The sequence below is a fragment of the Anguilla rostrata genome, chromosome 2 (assembly GCF_018555375.3).
Source record: "Anguilla rostrata isolate EN2019 chromosome 2, ASM1855537v3, whole genome shotgun sequence".
In the NCBI taxonomy this organism is placed as follows: domain Eukaryota; kingdom Metazoa; phylum Chordata; class Actinopteri; order Anguilliformes; family Anguillidae; genus Anguilla; species Anguilla rostrata.
The window spans coordinates 47,971,431-47,988,138 of NC_057934.1; the positions used below are offsets into that span (position 1 = coordinate 47,971,431).

The 16,708-nt window shown below is 39.6% G+C and overlaps 2 protein-coding genes across 3 annotated transcripts; one reads left to right on the plus strand and one right to left on the minus strand.

The window, feature by feature from the left end:
- Positions 1–1,278: 1,278 nt before the first annotated feature.
- On the minus strand, positions 1,279–3,254 carry LOC135249504 (protein PERCC1). Its single transcript, XM_064325130.1, has one exon. It carries the CDS (start codon positions 2,933–2,935, stop codon positions 2,045–2,047), a length of 891 nt encoding a protein of 296 aa, XP_064181200.1. The 5' UTR covers positions 2,936–3,254; the 3' UTR covers positions 1,279–2,044.
- Positions 3,255–7,673: 4,419 nt separating this feature from the next.
- On the plus strand, positions 7,674–16,436 carry pgap6 (post-glycosylphosphatidylinositol attachment to proteins 6). 2 transcript variants are annotated; one of them, XM_064322689.1, is made up of 14 exons: positions 7,674–7,908; positions 8,840–9,017; positions 9,166–9,370; positions 9,495–9,628; positions 9,745–10,016; positions 10,489–10,823; positions 11,213–11,306; positions 11,412–11,535; positions 11,639–11,775; positions 12,235–12,413; positions 12,623–12,769; positions 12,941–13,057; positions 14,190–14,521; positions 15,391–16,436. In XM_064322689.1, the coding sequence occupies exons 1-13, from the start codon at positions 7,845–7,847 to the stop codon at positions 14,481–14,483; spliced, it is 2,280 nt and encodes a 759-aa protein (XP_064178759.1). In that variant the 5' UTR covers positions 7,674–7,844; the 3' UTR covers positions 14,484–14,521; positions 15,391–16,436. The 2 variants fall into 2 exon arrangements, with proteins under 2 accessions (XP_064178759.1, XP_064178758.1); XM_064322688.1 differs by having other exon boundaries at positions 14,190–16,436.
- Positions 16,437–16,708: the final 272 nt, after the last annotated feature.

Below are 16,708 nucleotides of genomic sequence, written 5' to 3' on the forward strand. Positions count from 1 at the left end.
TATGCGTAACGTATTTGTATGTGATTAATTCATGTTATGTACAATACTTTAATGGCAATTCATGTGACCTCATTGTAAGGTGTTACCAATAGGCCTAAATGATTTTTTATGGGCCATTTAGAGATTGATTTCTATTGGTAACATTTTGCATTTGCGTTTTTATACTCCATTACAGGTACTGTGGCAGTAAATGTGCATCATCACTTACATATCTTTTTGACTTTTGTAGGATATCCTTTCTTGGCATGCCTTTGTACACATGGTATAGAAATGTTTGCCGTCTTATAGATTAGACTGAAAGCAAAAAAAGTTTTTTGAGAGCTTTCCATGAAAGAGAAGGCGGAGTTATGCTGCCTAATGTTTGATCGTGGAATGGGATTTTGAACTTCTCCATTGTCCAGCACTTGCTACAGGGCCATGAATATAGAATACTCAGTTTAAATTAATGAAGAAAATGCACTGTTGCATGTTACATTTATATTGAAATTAAATGTGATGTTTGGCAATGCGAAAATGATTCAAAATGTATGACATTTTACAGATTCTACAGTTACTGGTAGGTTCAATGCTGTTTATGGTGTCTCAGGTATTTTTCAGCAGTTTATAATTTCTACTCGGACAAAGGAGTAATGTGCTAGGAAGGTTTCAATTAATTCTGAGACCATGACAGTGAAACTGAGTGTGATGTTAGAGATCTTATAAAGTAAGAATTGCTTTGTAAAGAATTGCCAGTTTTGTATGGTTTTCAATGGCAGTTTTCACTGAAAACAGAATACATTTGCTGAACATGTGGCTAATGGCACAGTATCAGTAAAAATTTAGTCTGCATCCTCCAAGAATCAGGCAACTCATTACAGTAAAGTACTGAAAAAGAGTTGGCTTGACTGAAAATGTCTTGGGGGGGATGCAAAAGGCATGACTGAGCTAAAGACGCAAATTGAAAATAACGGGAGAATTACCATCTTCCATTAGCTGTGGATGCACTGTCTCTGTGTACATTGCCTGTTTCTTTGTTTGTCCTGGTTTGGCAGACCCAGCGCAAATAGCTGCTAACTGGGCTATAAAATACAATGATGTCAGTGCGTTTCTGCCTTGTTTCCTCAGAGTGGAAGACTTGAGCCCATTCAGGCTTTTAAATGAGAAACAGTGGAATAATGCCCCCCTCCTGCCTCTGCTTAGTAAACAGACCACTGTTTGCTCATCTAATCATGAATCATTATCCTCTCTTCCTTCTTCGGCTGACGGAGAAAGGGTCCTTGCTTGAAGGGACTGTTTACTTGTTCCCTTTAAATGGAGGGCTGTTTACCTGGTATCACTTTCTCAAGAAAACCTTTACCTGGCCATCTCACAGCACACTACCTGGATAATGCAGGTCTCTCTGGAATTCCTGTGACTATCTCACCTTTGTTTGTGCCCTGAACATGCTTTCAGATTCCTTCTCGCACAGTTATCAGTTGTTTTATTTTAACCAGGCTGTGAGTGCATTTAGTTGGGAATCCCCTCTTTCGCACATATCAGACATTTTAATTTTTGGATTTTGCTCTCAAAGAAAGCCAAAGAGAGGTCTTTATTTTACAGATCCTACAGTATATAATAGAAATAGAAAACAGCCGTTTTGTTTTAGTACATATCAAACAGTCAGAACATACTTTAGTGTGTTGTTTTTTTGACATTCATTAGTAATCATTCCACATGTAAATTATTTTCTGTCATCACTTGGAGGTTACACAGAGAATATATGCACATTTCGTACAGTTTCGCACAGTTTCCAAAGCAAAGAAGGGAATGTCAGCACACTGTGTATATCTTTACAAAAAAGTATATTTACAACAGGAATGGGCAATGCTTTAGCCAAAATCAATATACATCTCAATGGGTGGGGGGATTAACATATTTATTTACTTATATGTGCTCTCAAAATTGGTGATCGGTTGTCTTTTTCCGATTGTCATAACTTCCCATTGCAGGTTTACCTGACTAATATGTGTTTGAATGGATTATTGTTCGACAGGGTAGACCGCTGCATTGTGAAGCCTCCAGTCAGCTATGCCATGTTGAAATCAGTCTCAAGTGCCTGCCGAGTCAACTCATGAGGGGAGTCCCTGACTCCACCCTGCAGCTCTTGGCCACTCTCGGTGGTCCAGTTGGCTAGAAGGTCACTGAAATCGGGGGTGTTGGAGGTACTGAGCATACAGACAGAATGGGTGGGCGCGGGTTCTGTCCAGAAACTAGAGGGCAGACGGCGTTTGCACATGGGAAGAATATGCCCATGTCTCCTATCCACTCTCTGACGATCGACCTGCTTGCTTCCTCCACTGGAGCCCACGTACCTACGCAGGCCGTAGTCAAAGAGCTCAGCTAAGGGCCCCAACTGCTGGGCATTCTCCTGGCTACAAATCTCCTCAAGCGCCTGGCAGTTAGTCTCACAGGGAAGATTCAGGGAAGGGGGTGACTCCTGGTCCTCCTCTTGCCCTGCCCCGCCTGCTGCCCCACTACCCCCACCTGTCTGAGCCATCTTAACTAGGTCAGCATAGTAGCGCTCACGGCCGCATTTCCCCAAAAACGTACGGTCTTCATAAATGTCGCAGGCGTCTGGGTCCTCTTCTCGATTTTTCCGTCCAAAGTAGCGCTGGATGTCACTGTTGATGAGGTCAACGAAGCGAAGGAGGCGATAGGTAGTCTCTGTGTTGATGGAGGTGGAGCCTTCCTCAGTCCACTCCTTCTCCCCTCCATGTGTCTGACATGATAGATTCCGACTCTCCACTATGCCCTCTTCATCCCCTTCCTGCCCGTAACACTCCTCCTCTTCCTCGTCTTCTTCTTCCTCCTCATCCTCTATTAAAGTATCTTGAATGTCCAATGGGCAGTAGAAAGTGTGCTGGAAAGATGTGGCAAGCCGAAAGTCACTTAGATTTCTAATCACCCCGGCAGCCATGTTTGGAGCTCGTCTATATCTAAGAAAAAAAAGCAAATTTGCATTTTTAAAACTGTTTCACTGCATTCTCTCAAGTTCACAATATAGTATACGATAGTGCTGGCTGAACTGCTTGAATTTTTTTTCTCCAACCATGCTTGTTTCTTTATGAATCCTCTTATATTTCATGAGTCACAGTAGATGAAGTATATAATATGCGTTCCCATAAGGAATCAAACAACCCAGTCAGGGAATAAAAAATGTAAATATATGTTGCCAATATGATTGAAGTGTCTATGATTGAAGAATAATTTAAATGATTAAATTGAATTTATGAAATAAAATTTAAGTGGCTTTATGATTCATCTTTATGCAGCATTTAAACTGGTAGTATATTCAATTACTCAGAGACAATGCATATGAAAACTACATTCTAAAAATAAAATTCATGCTCCCCCAGTATTATAATTCAAAGGTGTATACATTCTTTTTGACATCACTTTGAATTTGGGACATGAAGTACCGTTGTTGAGCAATCTTGCTTTGTGGATACTGTTGCAAGATTTGAACTGTCATTTCTTTACTAATATCTTGTTTATGACAATAAGTCCATATCAAGTTTGAAAATATGAGTCTTGTCTGAACTGTGAGGTATTACGGTATATGTATTTTATTCTCATTCAACAAATGTTTGGCAGCGACCAGAATAAGCAACATATGCCATGTAAGAATTATATAAATGGAAGATTTCACTAGATTTGTGATACAAATCTATGGGCAAGCACCATAACCGTTAGATTGAAATACTCCATGAGTGTTTTCTGAGAAACAAGTGAGCATTTTGAATGAGTAGAAGAAAGTGAGAATGCATTTAATTTCTGTGCTCTGTATTTTCTCATTTGATGATAGTGTTCCCTTAGTTATTAAAAATGGAACTTAAAAATTTTCTTTAATTTTAGTTACTTTTGTCCAATATTTCTGCATGCAGATAAGTGTTCAAATTAAATGAAGTAATGAAACGAGAAGCAATGTTCTCAGTGACCAAAGACAAGAGGGACACACAAATCCAGGCACTTTCACAGAGGATTACAGGGAATATTTTGTTTTTCTAAATATTGCAGCACTTCAATGCAGCTTCTTGCTTTTGAAAAAGTGACTGATCATTACAGTTACTCCCTTATCAATGTAACATTAACAATGTTTTACCTGAAGAAACAAAATTGATTTACTTCATTTACCCATCACTTCACTACATTTTTCTAGATGCATTCCAGCATGCCCCAAAAAAAAAAAGAAAAAACAAAACAATAAGAATAAAAAGTACATTTGTCTTGAGAACACTGTTGTATGAATCATGGTGTATTTAAGCATGTAGATCCTGATATTTTCTTCTCCAAGTTACATCTATGTGGATTTCTAACAATTGGCTCGCGGAATAATAATTTTTATGTCGCTGTTTCTGATATAAACAACTCTTAGTATTAACAAGAGTAAATACATAAGGAACTTAACTGTTATGAGCAAGTAAGATGCACCTTTGGCAAGCAGTTACAAATACCTATGTTACTCTTAAATTTATTTTCCCTTAGTTTTAAGCTTTGCATAATCTTGAGTATTGTTATGATGGTCGCTGTTTAAAAGTACATGCTTTTATTTTTAAAAAAGATGAATAAAAAATGCAAATCAACAATCATACATAAAATGGGAAACTGGGGAATTTATGTCAAATGTGCCACCGTGGCTCCATGGCCTTTGAGTATATAAATGCACTTTCTCCCTCGTATATATTTTCAGTAAAAAAAATATAGATGTCTGCTGATTAAAACTGGCATAAAAGTGTATGGCTCTTACCTTTGTATTATGGAAGTGCTTCTTGTTACAGCTCCCAGTTACAAGCTTTGTGTGTCTTTACCTGGCTCTGTATTTATAGCACAGTGTGGGGCTACCTCCCTTACAAATATTTGAAGTCAGTATTGTAATAGTAGACTAGGCAAATAGAGCATTGGTTTGTTTTAGCACCCAGCAACCAGAGAGTAGAGAAGAAACACAGCAAGGGGGGTGGGAAGACAGACAACACCTAATGGCCTTCTTGCCAGGGGACTGTGGAGTGTTGTTCCACTACATCCCTCTATTAAACCTCAAGTCACAGATGCCAACCAGCTTGGTGGTGATGGGTGCGTTATCACTCTCTCTGATCTGCGTGTCCAGTCAAGGATGGGGCTAAATAGGCATAAAATCAAATCATATGCTATTTTGACTTCTGGAGTAGGTCCCTTTTTAAAAGAACATCAAGCTTATCATGAAGTCACTGTATGCAGGCCACCATGTAATTAGATATTTACACCACTTGCTAACTTAAATAAAAGCACAGAAAGGAACATAGTTGAATACAATGAGAAGAAATGTGGTCCAGGTTTTTTCAAAGCCAGTGGAAACAAAAGACACATTTTTATTTGTATTCTGGCCAAAGAAAAGATCTGTAATAAGGATTCTAATATGCAGACAGGTATGTTTTTTTTTTAAAACTGTAATGCCAGAAACATAATTATTGTGACACGGTTAAAAATCAGCTTTAAGTATTTACCTGGGAAACAAAAACAGGATCGTGTGGAATCAGCAACACAAACCTATAATAGCCTAAATAGCCTCTTTATTTATTGTTTTCATGTTATAACATATTTTACGGTTGATCTGTAACCAGGCAGGAAACCCGCAAAGTAAGACAGGAGAGAATGTAAGAGCTGTAGTTACAATCCTCACAGATTGTCTCCAGATTCCTAACATATTCAGGACTGAAATACAGGGGTGTACAGAAACAAGATGGGGTGATTATTAGCCAACCTTAGAATAATAAAGTCCCTAATGACTCCCCGCAGTAGGACAGAGCATATGTCCCGACATATGTTCTAACAAATTGGCTCTTATGCATTGATTATAATAAAAGCAGAGCAGTGTCCATCACCGTGTCTTATCAGCGCATCCCCATTTGGCTTAGAGTCACATGCTCCCCTCTTCCCTCTGCCTCCCCATAGAGGTGCTCCCTCCAATGAATATAATTCATACCTGGGACAAACACTCCAATATTGATTTGGGTGCATGAAAATCAATACCTGCAATATGTCAGCTCTTGAGTGCAGAGACAATAAATTATATGCACCATTAGGCACACAAGCACAGACGCACACAAGGGGAATAGTGAGTAAACTGTTTCTACACTGTTTGACTTCTAAATAGACATCAAGCTACCTATCTGCAGTTATACAGACAGGCAAGAACCTGATGGGTTGGGGCAAGTTAAAAATATAACTCTGCATAGGGCATTATGAATTTATGTTCCTTATAGAAATAGAGTAGCATAAAACATATGAGATGGTAGCAAGTAACAGTAACCTATTTGGACCCCTTTCAGTACTTTCAATTACTTCATGTATAAGTTATTACAGGAAATGCAGTGTTGTCAATTAACTTTTTTTGAGCAGAACATGAGTGCCTCATAAGAAAGTGAATAGTGTTACAAATCATAGAGGACCACTTCAGCAATGGAGTGTGTGTCTGCATATGCAGATTTACTGTATGTATTTACATTAGATGAAAGAACTTTGTCATGGATAAATGTTTTATGTATTATCTTACAGGAGCAAATATTTAATCCAAGTTTGGATCTGAAATGTTTATGCCAATATTACTTGGTATATACACAAACAAATTTAGATCTCCTTGTCAGCATTGTTTCTTATTTATACATCTTATTACAAATTATTGAAGATGCTAATTCCAAGGGTGTTTTTTGTGTGGAAGCAATATTAACAGTTTCACACCAGTTTTTTTTATAAAAATAGATGATATGCCAGAATTGTGCAACTTTGCCGTAGATCAGGAGCGAAGCTGGAGCTCAGTTTTGTCAAAGTTTCCCTACCCATTTATCAGATTGTTTGAATGGTGCAGTACTAATTTAAGGTAAATGGGGAGCAGTGCCAGATTAACTAAACATTAACTAAACAAAACCAATTTTGTAGTTGTGCCTGTTGGATTGGAAATTACTTAGTCACTTTGAACTAGGCTAAATTAGAGGGTTTATAACTTTGATTTGTTTTTGTTTTTTTTCAATTAAAACACTTGAAGGCGTTTCTTTGAAAATGTCATATAATGTATAAGCACTTCATGTACCTATTTTTATACAGTCTGCCATATACACGATTTCTCAAACCAACTTCCTTCCTGTGAGTTTGAATAACTGACATACAATTCCTTAACCTAATTCGGTAGAGAAACAAACAATACAATTACTTTTTAAAATGAAAGTGTTTTGTAGTTACAATTATTCAAATGCATGTGTACGTGTGTATGTGCGTGTGTGAAGGGACGAAAATGCTGCAGACTAACAACAGCCTGGTTTGTGGCTGTGACGACAGGTACGTTTAACGCGTTAATTTAAAGTCATCGAGTTTTTTTTTTTTTTTTTTTTTTGCGCATAACACTTGAAGCACAACAAAAACATAGGAACACATCTAACCTACGGACAGACCAGATTCGTGTTACATACGGCATGCGGAGTTTCAGGTTTTGGTAATACATAACATATTCTAAATTTAACTTAATTTTTTATTCATTTGCTGATGTACTTGACTTCTACCCTCCATTTCTCCAAAACTGCATTTGAGATTACGGTTCCGTGTTTATTCTGCATTCATGGGCTAGTTCAAGCCAATCAGATTTCTATAGAAAATGACGTACTACGTTCACTGTTTTACGTGTAGGAAACCAGGAAATATCAATATAAACTAGCTAGCTAAAGCGCAGCTGTCGAGTCGTATAGCAGCAGCTATAAACACAGTTTATCGAAAATAACTTAATGTTAAGTTAATCATTCGAAAATAAGATGACAGCGAATTCAAAAGGGAAGCTTTTAAACAAGGAATGAAAAAATAAAATGGACGGATTTGCAATCCTGTGCCTTCTGCTTCCCATGTTAATAAAGAACTGTTCTGGGGATGGTAAGTTTAGCCTTAGCAGCTAGCCAAGATAGATTTCTAGGTCAGGTAGCTAATGACAACAATCCAGTCAAGCAAGTGAGCTATCTAACGTTGGTAGTTGACAGTCATATAGATTGCTAAAGTGAAGTAATAGCCATGTTATATTAGCTACATTCCACTACTGAAAGCCTGTCTTAATAGGTAGCATAGCGATTTAAGATGTATGTTAGCTTGATAGTGCTAAATGCGAAGTAAAAAAAAAAGAGTCTTGTCCATTCGGAGCTGGGTTGCACCACTTCATCAGTCAATTGCGCTTGCCCTCGTAGATTACATAGCTACCATGACATGTCGAATACAAGCTAGTGCTTTCTGAATTTATTTAAGCGATTCTTAAGTATGTTGGGTTAATTTATACTATTATTAGCTAGCTAGTTATTACATTAATTTACTACCTTAACGGTCTGTTATGTTGGCATGTTTAGTTTAGGTTTAGTTGTTTTGGTAACGCTAATTGTCCAACTCTTGATTTATAATTTTCAGAACTGGGATCACAGCATTTAGCTTTGAACACTTAAGAAACATTACCAAGTATTTATGTTAATTTATTTTTAGCTTTAAGTAGATTAGTTATGAAAAAAATCTATGTAAAAGATAGGTTTCTGAATATGTTGGAATCTTCGGAAGTGTCAATAAAATTTCGTAACAGAAAACCTATGGTGTATTGTTGAGTAGCTAAGGTAGGTTGTTTATAGATTTTGTAACTTGTAACTTGTAATGTGAACTTGTAATGTGAACGTTGCGAGGATACTTTGTGAACTGCTTTACGCGTTGATCTGGAAACCTCGCGCAGTCCGTGTTGACCAAACTATAATTGCTATTCTCAATTAGTTCCTATTTATTGGTGCGTGGTATCTCGAAACTTGCCGTATTTTTTTTCTTTTTCTTTTTCTAGATTTAACGTACATCTCTGGGTACTTTTCCAAGACACCACAGAAGCTGTCAAAGTACAGCTGGTACGGGAACGTTCGGCTGTACCATTTCATAGTGCCTGAAGATACAGTGCTTGCCCGTTGGCTGTTAACTGTGACTAAAGGATCGGGGTCAAACTGTGGAACCCACAACATCACAATGTGAGTGACACTTTCCATTCAATATATTGACTTTGTTTACAAATTCTCCATGCTTATCTCCAGTTTAATAACTGATTATGGTAGAATCTAATATGGTAAAACTCTGTTTTAGTAGTTCCATGACAAGACAATATGTTCTCATCCACAGACACTTGCGTTCAGGTGCCCCTCCGGTCATAAATCCCATACAGACAGAATTTCCAAACAACACAGCCTTCTTACCTGCACAGAATCTGAGTCTATTGATAGACAGTGGCCAAAATATCACCCTCTTCAATGTCTCCAACCCTGCTCCCGGGGACTGGTTTGTGGCTGCTCATCTTCCCAAAGACGATGGCAAAATAGAGCAAAAGGTAAGTTACCCTTATGTTCATAGTGACTCTTACCAGCAGATGTGAACTTTATTGTATTTACGGTTTTATTTTCAAATGTTGTTGCTCCTGCTCACAACGGTTTGTTTTTTTTTGGTTCCCACAGGGCTTCTCGTCCTCATGTTCCTACTTCTTTCAGCCTCAAATGTTTGTCAGGAGAGTTGTGGACATGCCCATCCTTGAGTCAAAATCTCAGCTGCATCAGACCGTGTCTTCCCCTGACAATCCAGCTGTTCTCAAGTAATCGCACCATAGACTAAAAAACATGACTTCGTATTTATTGTATTTCTAGTGAAGGTATTTTAGATCGATAGGAAAATCATTCAATTAATTCAATCATTATTTCCCCGCCCCAGGCTTTTTGTACCAGAATACACCTCAGAGCTTACAGTCCATATCTCACGCTGCGTCACTGAGGGTGCTGATATGTCTGCTGAGTGCCCGCTCATGTTGACCCTGGGGTCTGCAACACTTGAGCACTCCTCAGTGAAAACCGTCAACTGCACTGGGAGGGTGACCTGCGCCATCCCGCTGCACACCCCGCCATGGGAGACGTGGGTCCGAGTCACTGTGGAGAGTACCTATGTCAACCTGACCACAGCCTTCACCATCTTAGCCAATCTCACAGGTGAGTGCCTTATTAAAACGTGATTCAAAAGCATGATTAACCAGAACAGACATTTATCGCTGGATTCAGTAATAGTCAGTAAACTGCAATATACTCTCAAGTATTGATGACAGTGACTGGAGATGTGTCAAAAGTGCTTTTCCTGAACTGCTTTTGATGTTTGAATTGCAATTCTAAAAATGATCACCACTACTGTTATTTTTGTTCAGCATACACACAAATCCAGGATGGCATGCAGTGATTGATTTTAGGATTAGAATACGAAACTGAGGAAAATCTGGGCTTGGGTTCATATTAATACAATAAGGACATATACACTTAAACAAATAGGCCTACAAAGAATGCTTTTGCAACAGTGTGGACGTGTATTATTTCCACATTGTATTTCACTCACAAGCATATTGTTTTAATAGTGTTCATTCGTATTGTTTGATAATTGTCTAGGATGAAAAGTTTTTTTTCCTCCCTATAGTGGGCTGTAAACCTAAAAGCGTTGGCTTGACGGGAGACTTCTTCACCCGGGCCAGTGTCAATGGCAGCAGCATGCTGGGAGGCAACTCCTCAGTGCCTACAGGGGACGGCGGTACCCTGGGGAACATTTCTTTGAGCCTGGACACCCTTGACAATGCCTGTGTGCACACCCAGCCAGTGTTTAAAGAGGAGCTGGACGTGGTCTCTGTGCGCTTTGCAGTGATCAATGGGGCCAATGTCACCGTCTCTTCCATGGCCCCAACACTACTCCTTCTCAACCTTAACTCCTTCACCGACAGTGGTGGAACACTCAATCTTGACCTCAAGCTCAATCAAGTGGGTAACTGCCAAAAAATGCACTATGTCATGTATGCAAACAGGGCATAATAGAATTAAAGTTCACTGTGGTGCTCTATATAAATGGAGGGAAAAACATTTAAAACTTCCCACCAAACAAGTCAAACCTGAAATGTTACTGCTGATGTTTCATAATGATTTACATCACCTAAGAATTACTAGTATTTGCTTCATTCAGGAACTTCCGTGGCAAGTGTTCTGTATGTATAGCATTATGTGTGTATGCTCAAAAGTTACAAGCATAAGATATCGGTTTTCCATATGATGTCTATATGGGTATTTTGAAAATTATGTTTTATGCCATATGTGGTTTAAAACATTTCTTTCTACTGATATATTACTTCAGCATTTTGTGTTCTCTGTTTTAGACAAATCTAACTAATGGGAATGCCAGTGTGTTTGCTTGCCTGACAGCCAGGACCCCTGTGCTGGCACTGAACAGGACACAGACTTGTGCTACAGGTACACTGTGACCGCATGATGAATGAGATATCGCATACTGTTGGAACAGCAGTGTGCTGATCTCGCGCAGCTTGATGAAAGCGTGTTCCTCCTCCTCCCGCACAGGGCTGTCTCAGGGCTATGACCTCACCCTGAATCTGACGTTGCCTCAGGCCATTCTGCGTATCCCCTTCCCCGAGGCTGCCATGTGGTACCTCACCCTGCAGACGGTGTGTCCTGCAAACACCAGGTGAGACTGTGAGATTTGAGGAAGGAAATGAGTGGAGGGAAATTAGACTTCCACTTCCTGCCTGTTTGAATACGGACGATGACGTGTTTTTGCTCTCTGTAAGTGACTTGTGCAACGTGACCGCCACGGTGACGACGTCGGTCTACCTGAGCGCCTGCATTGACGACTGCGGCACGTACGGAGAGTGCAGGCTGCTCCGCTCTTACAGCTACCTCTATGCCGCCTGTGTCTGCAAAGCCGGTAGGTGGGGGGAGCTGCATTCACGTCCATTAAAATGAAATTTATAAAAAATTACGCTGTCAGTTGAGGGTCCTCAAATAATGGTTGACCTTCAGCACTTTGTGTTTTGAATGGTAAATTTGAATTTTGTTTCATGAACATGCAGTATAGTGAATGCAGGACCAATTACGTTGAGATCTCTGTGTACGTGTACATGTAATGATCAACAGTTAATGCAGTTAGACCAGTATTGTGACTGTTCATTTGGATTTAGTATGTTATGTACATATGTATATTTAGCAGTGGCGTCTTAAGATTGAGTGCAAACTTTCAAGGCTCAGAATGGTAGTTTGACATAGCTGGTTGCTTGTAGCTCTTCATAATGTGCAGTACAGATTGATGAATGTTAGCCTACTATCAAAATGAAACACCATTTGAACTGAGGATCCTTGAATGAAGGTTTTCCATCTGCGCATACAGGCTGGCGTGGCTGGAGCTGCACAGATAACGGGACCGCGCAGACGTACTCTCGCCAAATGGCAGCCGCCCTCCTGCTCACCCTCAGTAACCTGCTGTTCATCCCGCCCATTGTGGTGGCTGTATACCGCTGCTACATCGTGGAGGCCTCCGTCTATCTCTTCACTATGTTCTTCTCCACGGTACATATCTTTCTCTTCCTCTCTCTTCCTGACCTGGTTTTGAGTTAAAATAAGTTTGCCTGTGACACCTGGATTATATTTGCCTGTTCCTGCCTCAGATGGTCTAAAAATGTATCGCATTACCTAAATCTATTTTTTAAGCCGTGCAGAGGTGACCTTTGTCTCACAAACCTCTCTTTTGTGTCATCCTCCACCTTTCTGCGTGCCAGTTCTACCACGCCTGTGACCAGCCGGGCATTACGGTACTATGCATCATGGACTACGACACCCTCCAGTACTGCGACTTCCTGGGCTCCGTCTCCTCCATATGGGTCACCATCCTCTGCATGTCCCGGGTCAAGGAAACCTTTAAATATGTGAGGCTCCAAACATGGCCATTTGCATCAGCGGGAGGACAAACCAGGCCTTCCTGTTTTGCAGTTCCGGCGGGATTATGAAAGACCTGGCCGTTGGTGTGATTTTGCTCCCGTGGTTACGGTGGCGGGTCTTGAGCGGGCCCTCGCTAAACCGGCTTTGTGTGTGTGCAGATGCTGTTCATGCTCGGGACGCTGATCATCGCCATGTCGATGCAGCTGGATCGCAGAGGGCTGTGGAACATGCTGGGCCCCATACTGTGTGCAGTGCTGGCACTGGTAGCAGCCTGGGTAAGAGTCATCCTCTTTTGTTTTTTATGTTATGTTGTCATGACATACCCCAGAGTTTGTATGTAGCTAATAAGGCTGCTAGTGTGAGATCGGGGCAAGTCCTCCACAGTTAAACTTGTCACATATTACAAATCTCAGGCTAGACAAATTGGCTGACTGAAAGCCTTTAAAGCATTGAGGTTTTTAACTGTCAGTAAGAGTTCCCTCTGATTACTTTGCCAAAAAACTATCATATGGCATGTTTTCTTAAAATAACATATCTCCATACAAAACATTTCAAAGCAAAAAGTTAGATGTACAATACATATACTCTGTCTGCTTAAAACAAAATTAATACATTTTGTGTATTGGTGAATGCAAAAATTTTCATTTTTGCATTCACCAATATATATAAGATACATAAAGTAGCTCCATGCAGTCATAGCACAGATATTTGTGGTATTGGTACCTTTAGCAGTGGGACTGCATGAACCAGTTCATTTATCAGGAAATTTCAATGAAACATGTCTTTTATGAAACCAATTTGGGTCATCTCTGAACCATTTCTATTTTGTAATTTCATGTATTCAGTGGGAAATTTCAGTGACAAGGGTATTTGTTTTCTGACTTTTAAAAATGCATTACGAGCAGATTCCCACCAGCATGGTGGTTTTGTTCTGTCTTGCCGCCATGGAACACACTGATTTGTTTTCTTCAGACATTACAAAAAGCTTTTGTTTTGCAGTCACATGAAGTGTGGATCTATGATTTTTCCCACATTTCTTGTTACTTAGTCTCTTTGGTTTCTTTGAAGCTGGCTCTGACTTGGATTCCATCTTTGCTGGTAGCTAGCAGTCAAACTGGACTTTGAGTCAAACTAAACATGGTGTTTTTCACAATATTTGTAGTTTTGCATTGCATTAAACTAATGAGATATAAAAATGATAATGGGAATTTAAAAAGATGTTATATTACATTTTAGATTAATTGTTTGAAGAGATGCTTGCAACCTTACACCAAACTGGAGGTGTCAAAAGCTCTAGAAAGGACTACAGTTTTGCACAGTATTAATTTCAAACCCCTGTACTGTGTGTGTGTGTGCGTGTGTGCCTGTGCGTGCGTGCATGTGTGCGTGTGTGTGTGCGCGCTGCAGGTATACAGAGGGGTGAAGCGGAGGCAATGTTACCCCACCACCTGGAAGCGCTGGGTGTTCTACCTGATCCCTGGTCTGGCCACCGCCATCGTCGGCCTGTGCGTCTACGTCTTCACGGAGACGGACGACAACTACTACTACACGCACAGCATCTGGCACATCATGGTGGCCAGCAGCGTGGTCTTCCTGCTGCCGCCCAGAGACCGGCACCAGGAGCCCTGGGGCTGGTCTCAGAAGCTGTGCGGCTACCAGATCTGCAAGAACGAGAAGGAGGAGCTCTACACGGTCACTTAGAGCCTCCGAGATGCAGCCTCCCTTTTCCTGAATCACCAGTAAGGCCCTGTCTTTATCCTTCTTTCAGGGAGCTTTTTATCACACAGGGTTTATTTTGTGCACTTAGCTTTTTGTTTATAGCGTACTGTATGTTCTGGTCTTTATATTTTGTCCCTGAGATTAATTGATACTCTAAAGTGCAGTAGCCATGACTGATCTGAAAGGTGCATGCTGTTCTTTTGAGTCAAGCACATAATTCCTGTTTCAGATTTAAAAGCTGTGTTGTTGTTAGATCATTATTAGCACTTCGACTATAACTTACACTTCAGAGAATAATAAGAGATGTGATAAGACAATGCTAAAATAATTCGCTGTTTTACTATGCAAAATTCCAGTACTTCGTACAGGTAATTTATGTGCAATACACTCTGCCAAATCACTACTTTACCACGTTAATTGTCTTTGATGAATCAATGTATTACTTATTCTGTTGTCCTTATGTCAGACAAAGGTTTCCCTTTTTTCTGTAAAGCACTTGACTCACAACTTGTGTATTTACAAGGAGTCTTTTTATAAATAAGGCCAGCTGCGATTCACAGGAAAGGAAAGTTGCATCTCACAGTCAGAACAATATGTGTATATATTTTAGACTTAGCAGCGCAATGTATCTACAAGATTTATAATCATTTTTAATGTTTTTCATTTTTCTTTGGGAAGAGAACTGTCAAGACTTGAATATCTTTAAGCACTTTTATAGACCTGTTTCATGGGTCATGAAATACAAGGGATACATTTTACGTCACTTTTGAGGTACATTCATATTGAGGAAACTCTGTTAGTAGACATAGGTTCTGTGTTTAAACATTTACTACGCCACAGGCTGATTTTAAACTATTTTGACGACTGTACTTGTTTTTCTCTGTTGTAGATTTTGCACTTGTGTTTCAAAAGGAATGTACACTATTGCTAACTTACACTGTTGAACAACATTTCCTGCTGAAGGGTCTGTCCACAAGGCTACGTTCATCCTTTTTACATTATTCTGATACAGTACTGCTGTAGCGATTGCTGACCGATTTCACGGTCTGTAGTTTTTATCACACACATTTTATCTTCTTGTCAGTTTTTCAGAATGCAAAAGCTGAAACATTTTATTAGTTTCTAAGAGCCTTTAAACCATAATGGGAAAGAATGTAATGTCTCTAAGTATATGTATTCCCTTGTAATAAAAAGTGATCAGTCATCTCTGAGGACCTCATTTCTGCACAAGCAATAAAGAAATGGCTCTTTGTTTTTCTGGGGCTGTGGTATCTTGCATGGTTTCAATAGGAGCTTCTATTCTTGCAGTATAATATTGCACACTACTGGTTTAAATTATTGTATCCTGATAAGTGTATTTTCTAAACATGAAGCACTTGTAAGTTTAAAATGAATCATTGTGCTTTGGTTTGATTTAACATTGTCACTATACATATACATGTTAAGGTGTGTAAATGACCTGCTTGTCTGCTGGTCAATTCCTTTAAGCAAATAAAGGGGCCAAGTTAATGAAAGGGCGAAAAAGTTTGACCTTGAATGTGTAACATGTTAATGGAAGCAGTGTATGTATTTTTGTTTTTGCAACATCTTTGTTGTTGTGTTATGACAAAATGTTTCAGTTTCAATTTTGAAGGCCAAACAAAGCTACGTTTAGCTTTCATTTAATTGTACTCACCAACATTGATGTTCTGGCATTACTAAAGGTGGCTTCATTATGTATTTAGGAGATTGTCACTGTCCTGTGGAGTCTACCTAGCATTTGTGATTGGTTTCATTTATATGTTTTTTAAATTTCGGTGCAAACAATGTGGAAAGATGTTTCTGATTCTGCTTTGCATAAAGACTACTAATTCATTACTTGTTGATTTTTTGTGTGTGTCATTGTTTGTTCATCCTGTTTCAATCACTAGTAATAAATACATAAATACTTCTGAATTATTATGTTCTGTGTTGTGTGTGTGCATGCGTGCGCGATTGTGTATGTGTGTGCGTGTGCGCATGTGCGTGCCTGCATGCGTGGGAGTTTGTAAGCTGTGGCTTGAATGTCTGTGCTCTGCAGCGGGGTTTTGAGCACTATCTGTCCCTGGTGATATTGGTCCCTTGCTCATTTGCTGTTTAATCTGGTTTTAACCCTGAAACTGAATTCTGATGCACGTGCAACTTTTTACTATTATGCAGTTAAAATTCATATCTTCACCTAATACAGT

What these genes read in the sequence shown, in the direction of transcription:
- LOC135249504 (XM_064325130.1), bottom strand. Translation starts at nt 2,935, where the DNA reads ATGGCTGCCGGGGTGATTAGAAATCTAAGTGACTTTCGGCTTGCCACA.
- pgap6 (XM_064322688.1), top strand. Translation starts at nt 7,845, where the DNA reads ATGGACGGATTTGCAATCCTGTGCCTTCTGCTTCCCATGTTAATAAAG. An exon ending in TTGACCTCAAGCTCAATCAA is followed by an intron (nt 10,824 to 11,212) that starts GTGGGTAACTGC and finishes TCTCTGTTTTAG; the next exon opens with ACAAATCTAACTAATGGGAA. An exon ending in GACACAGACTTGTGCTACAG is followed by an intron (nt 11,307 to 11,411) that starts GTACACTGTGAC and finishes CCTCCCGCACAG; the next exon opens with GGCTGTCTCAGGGCTATGAC.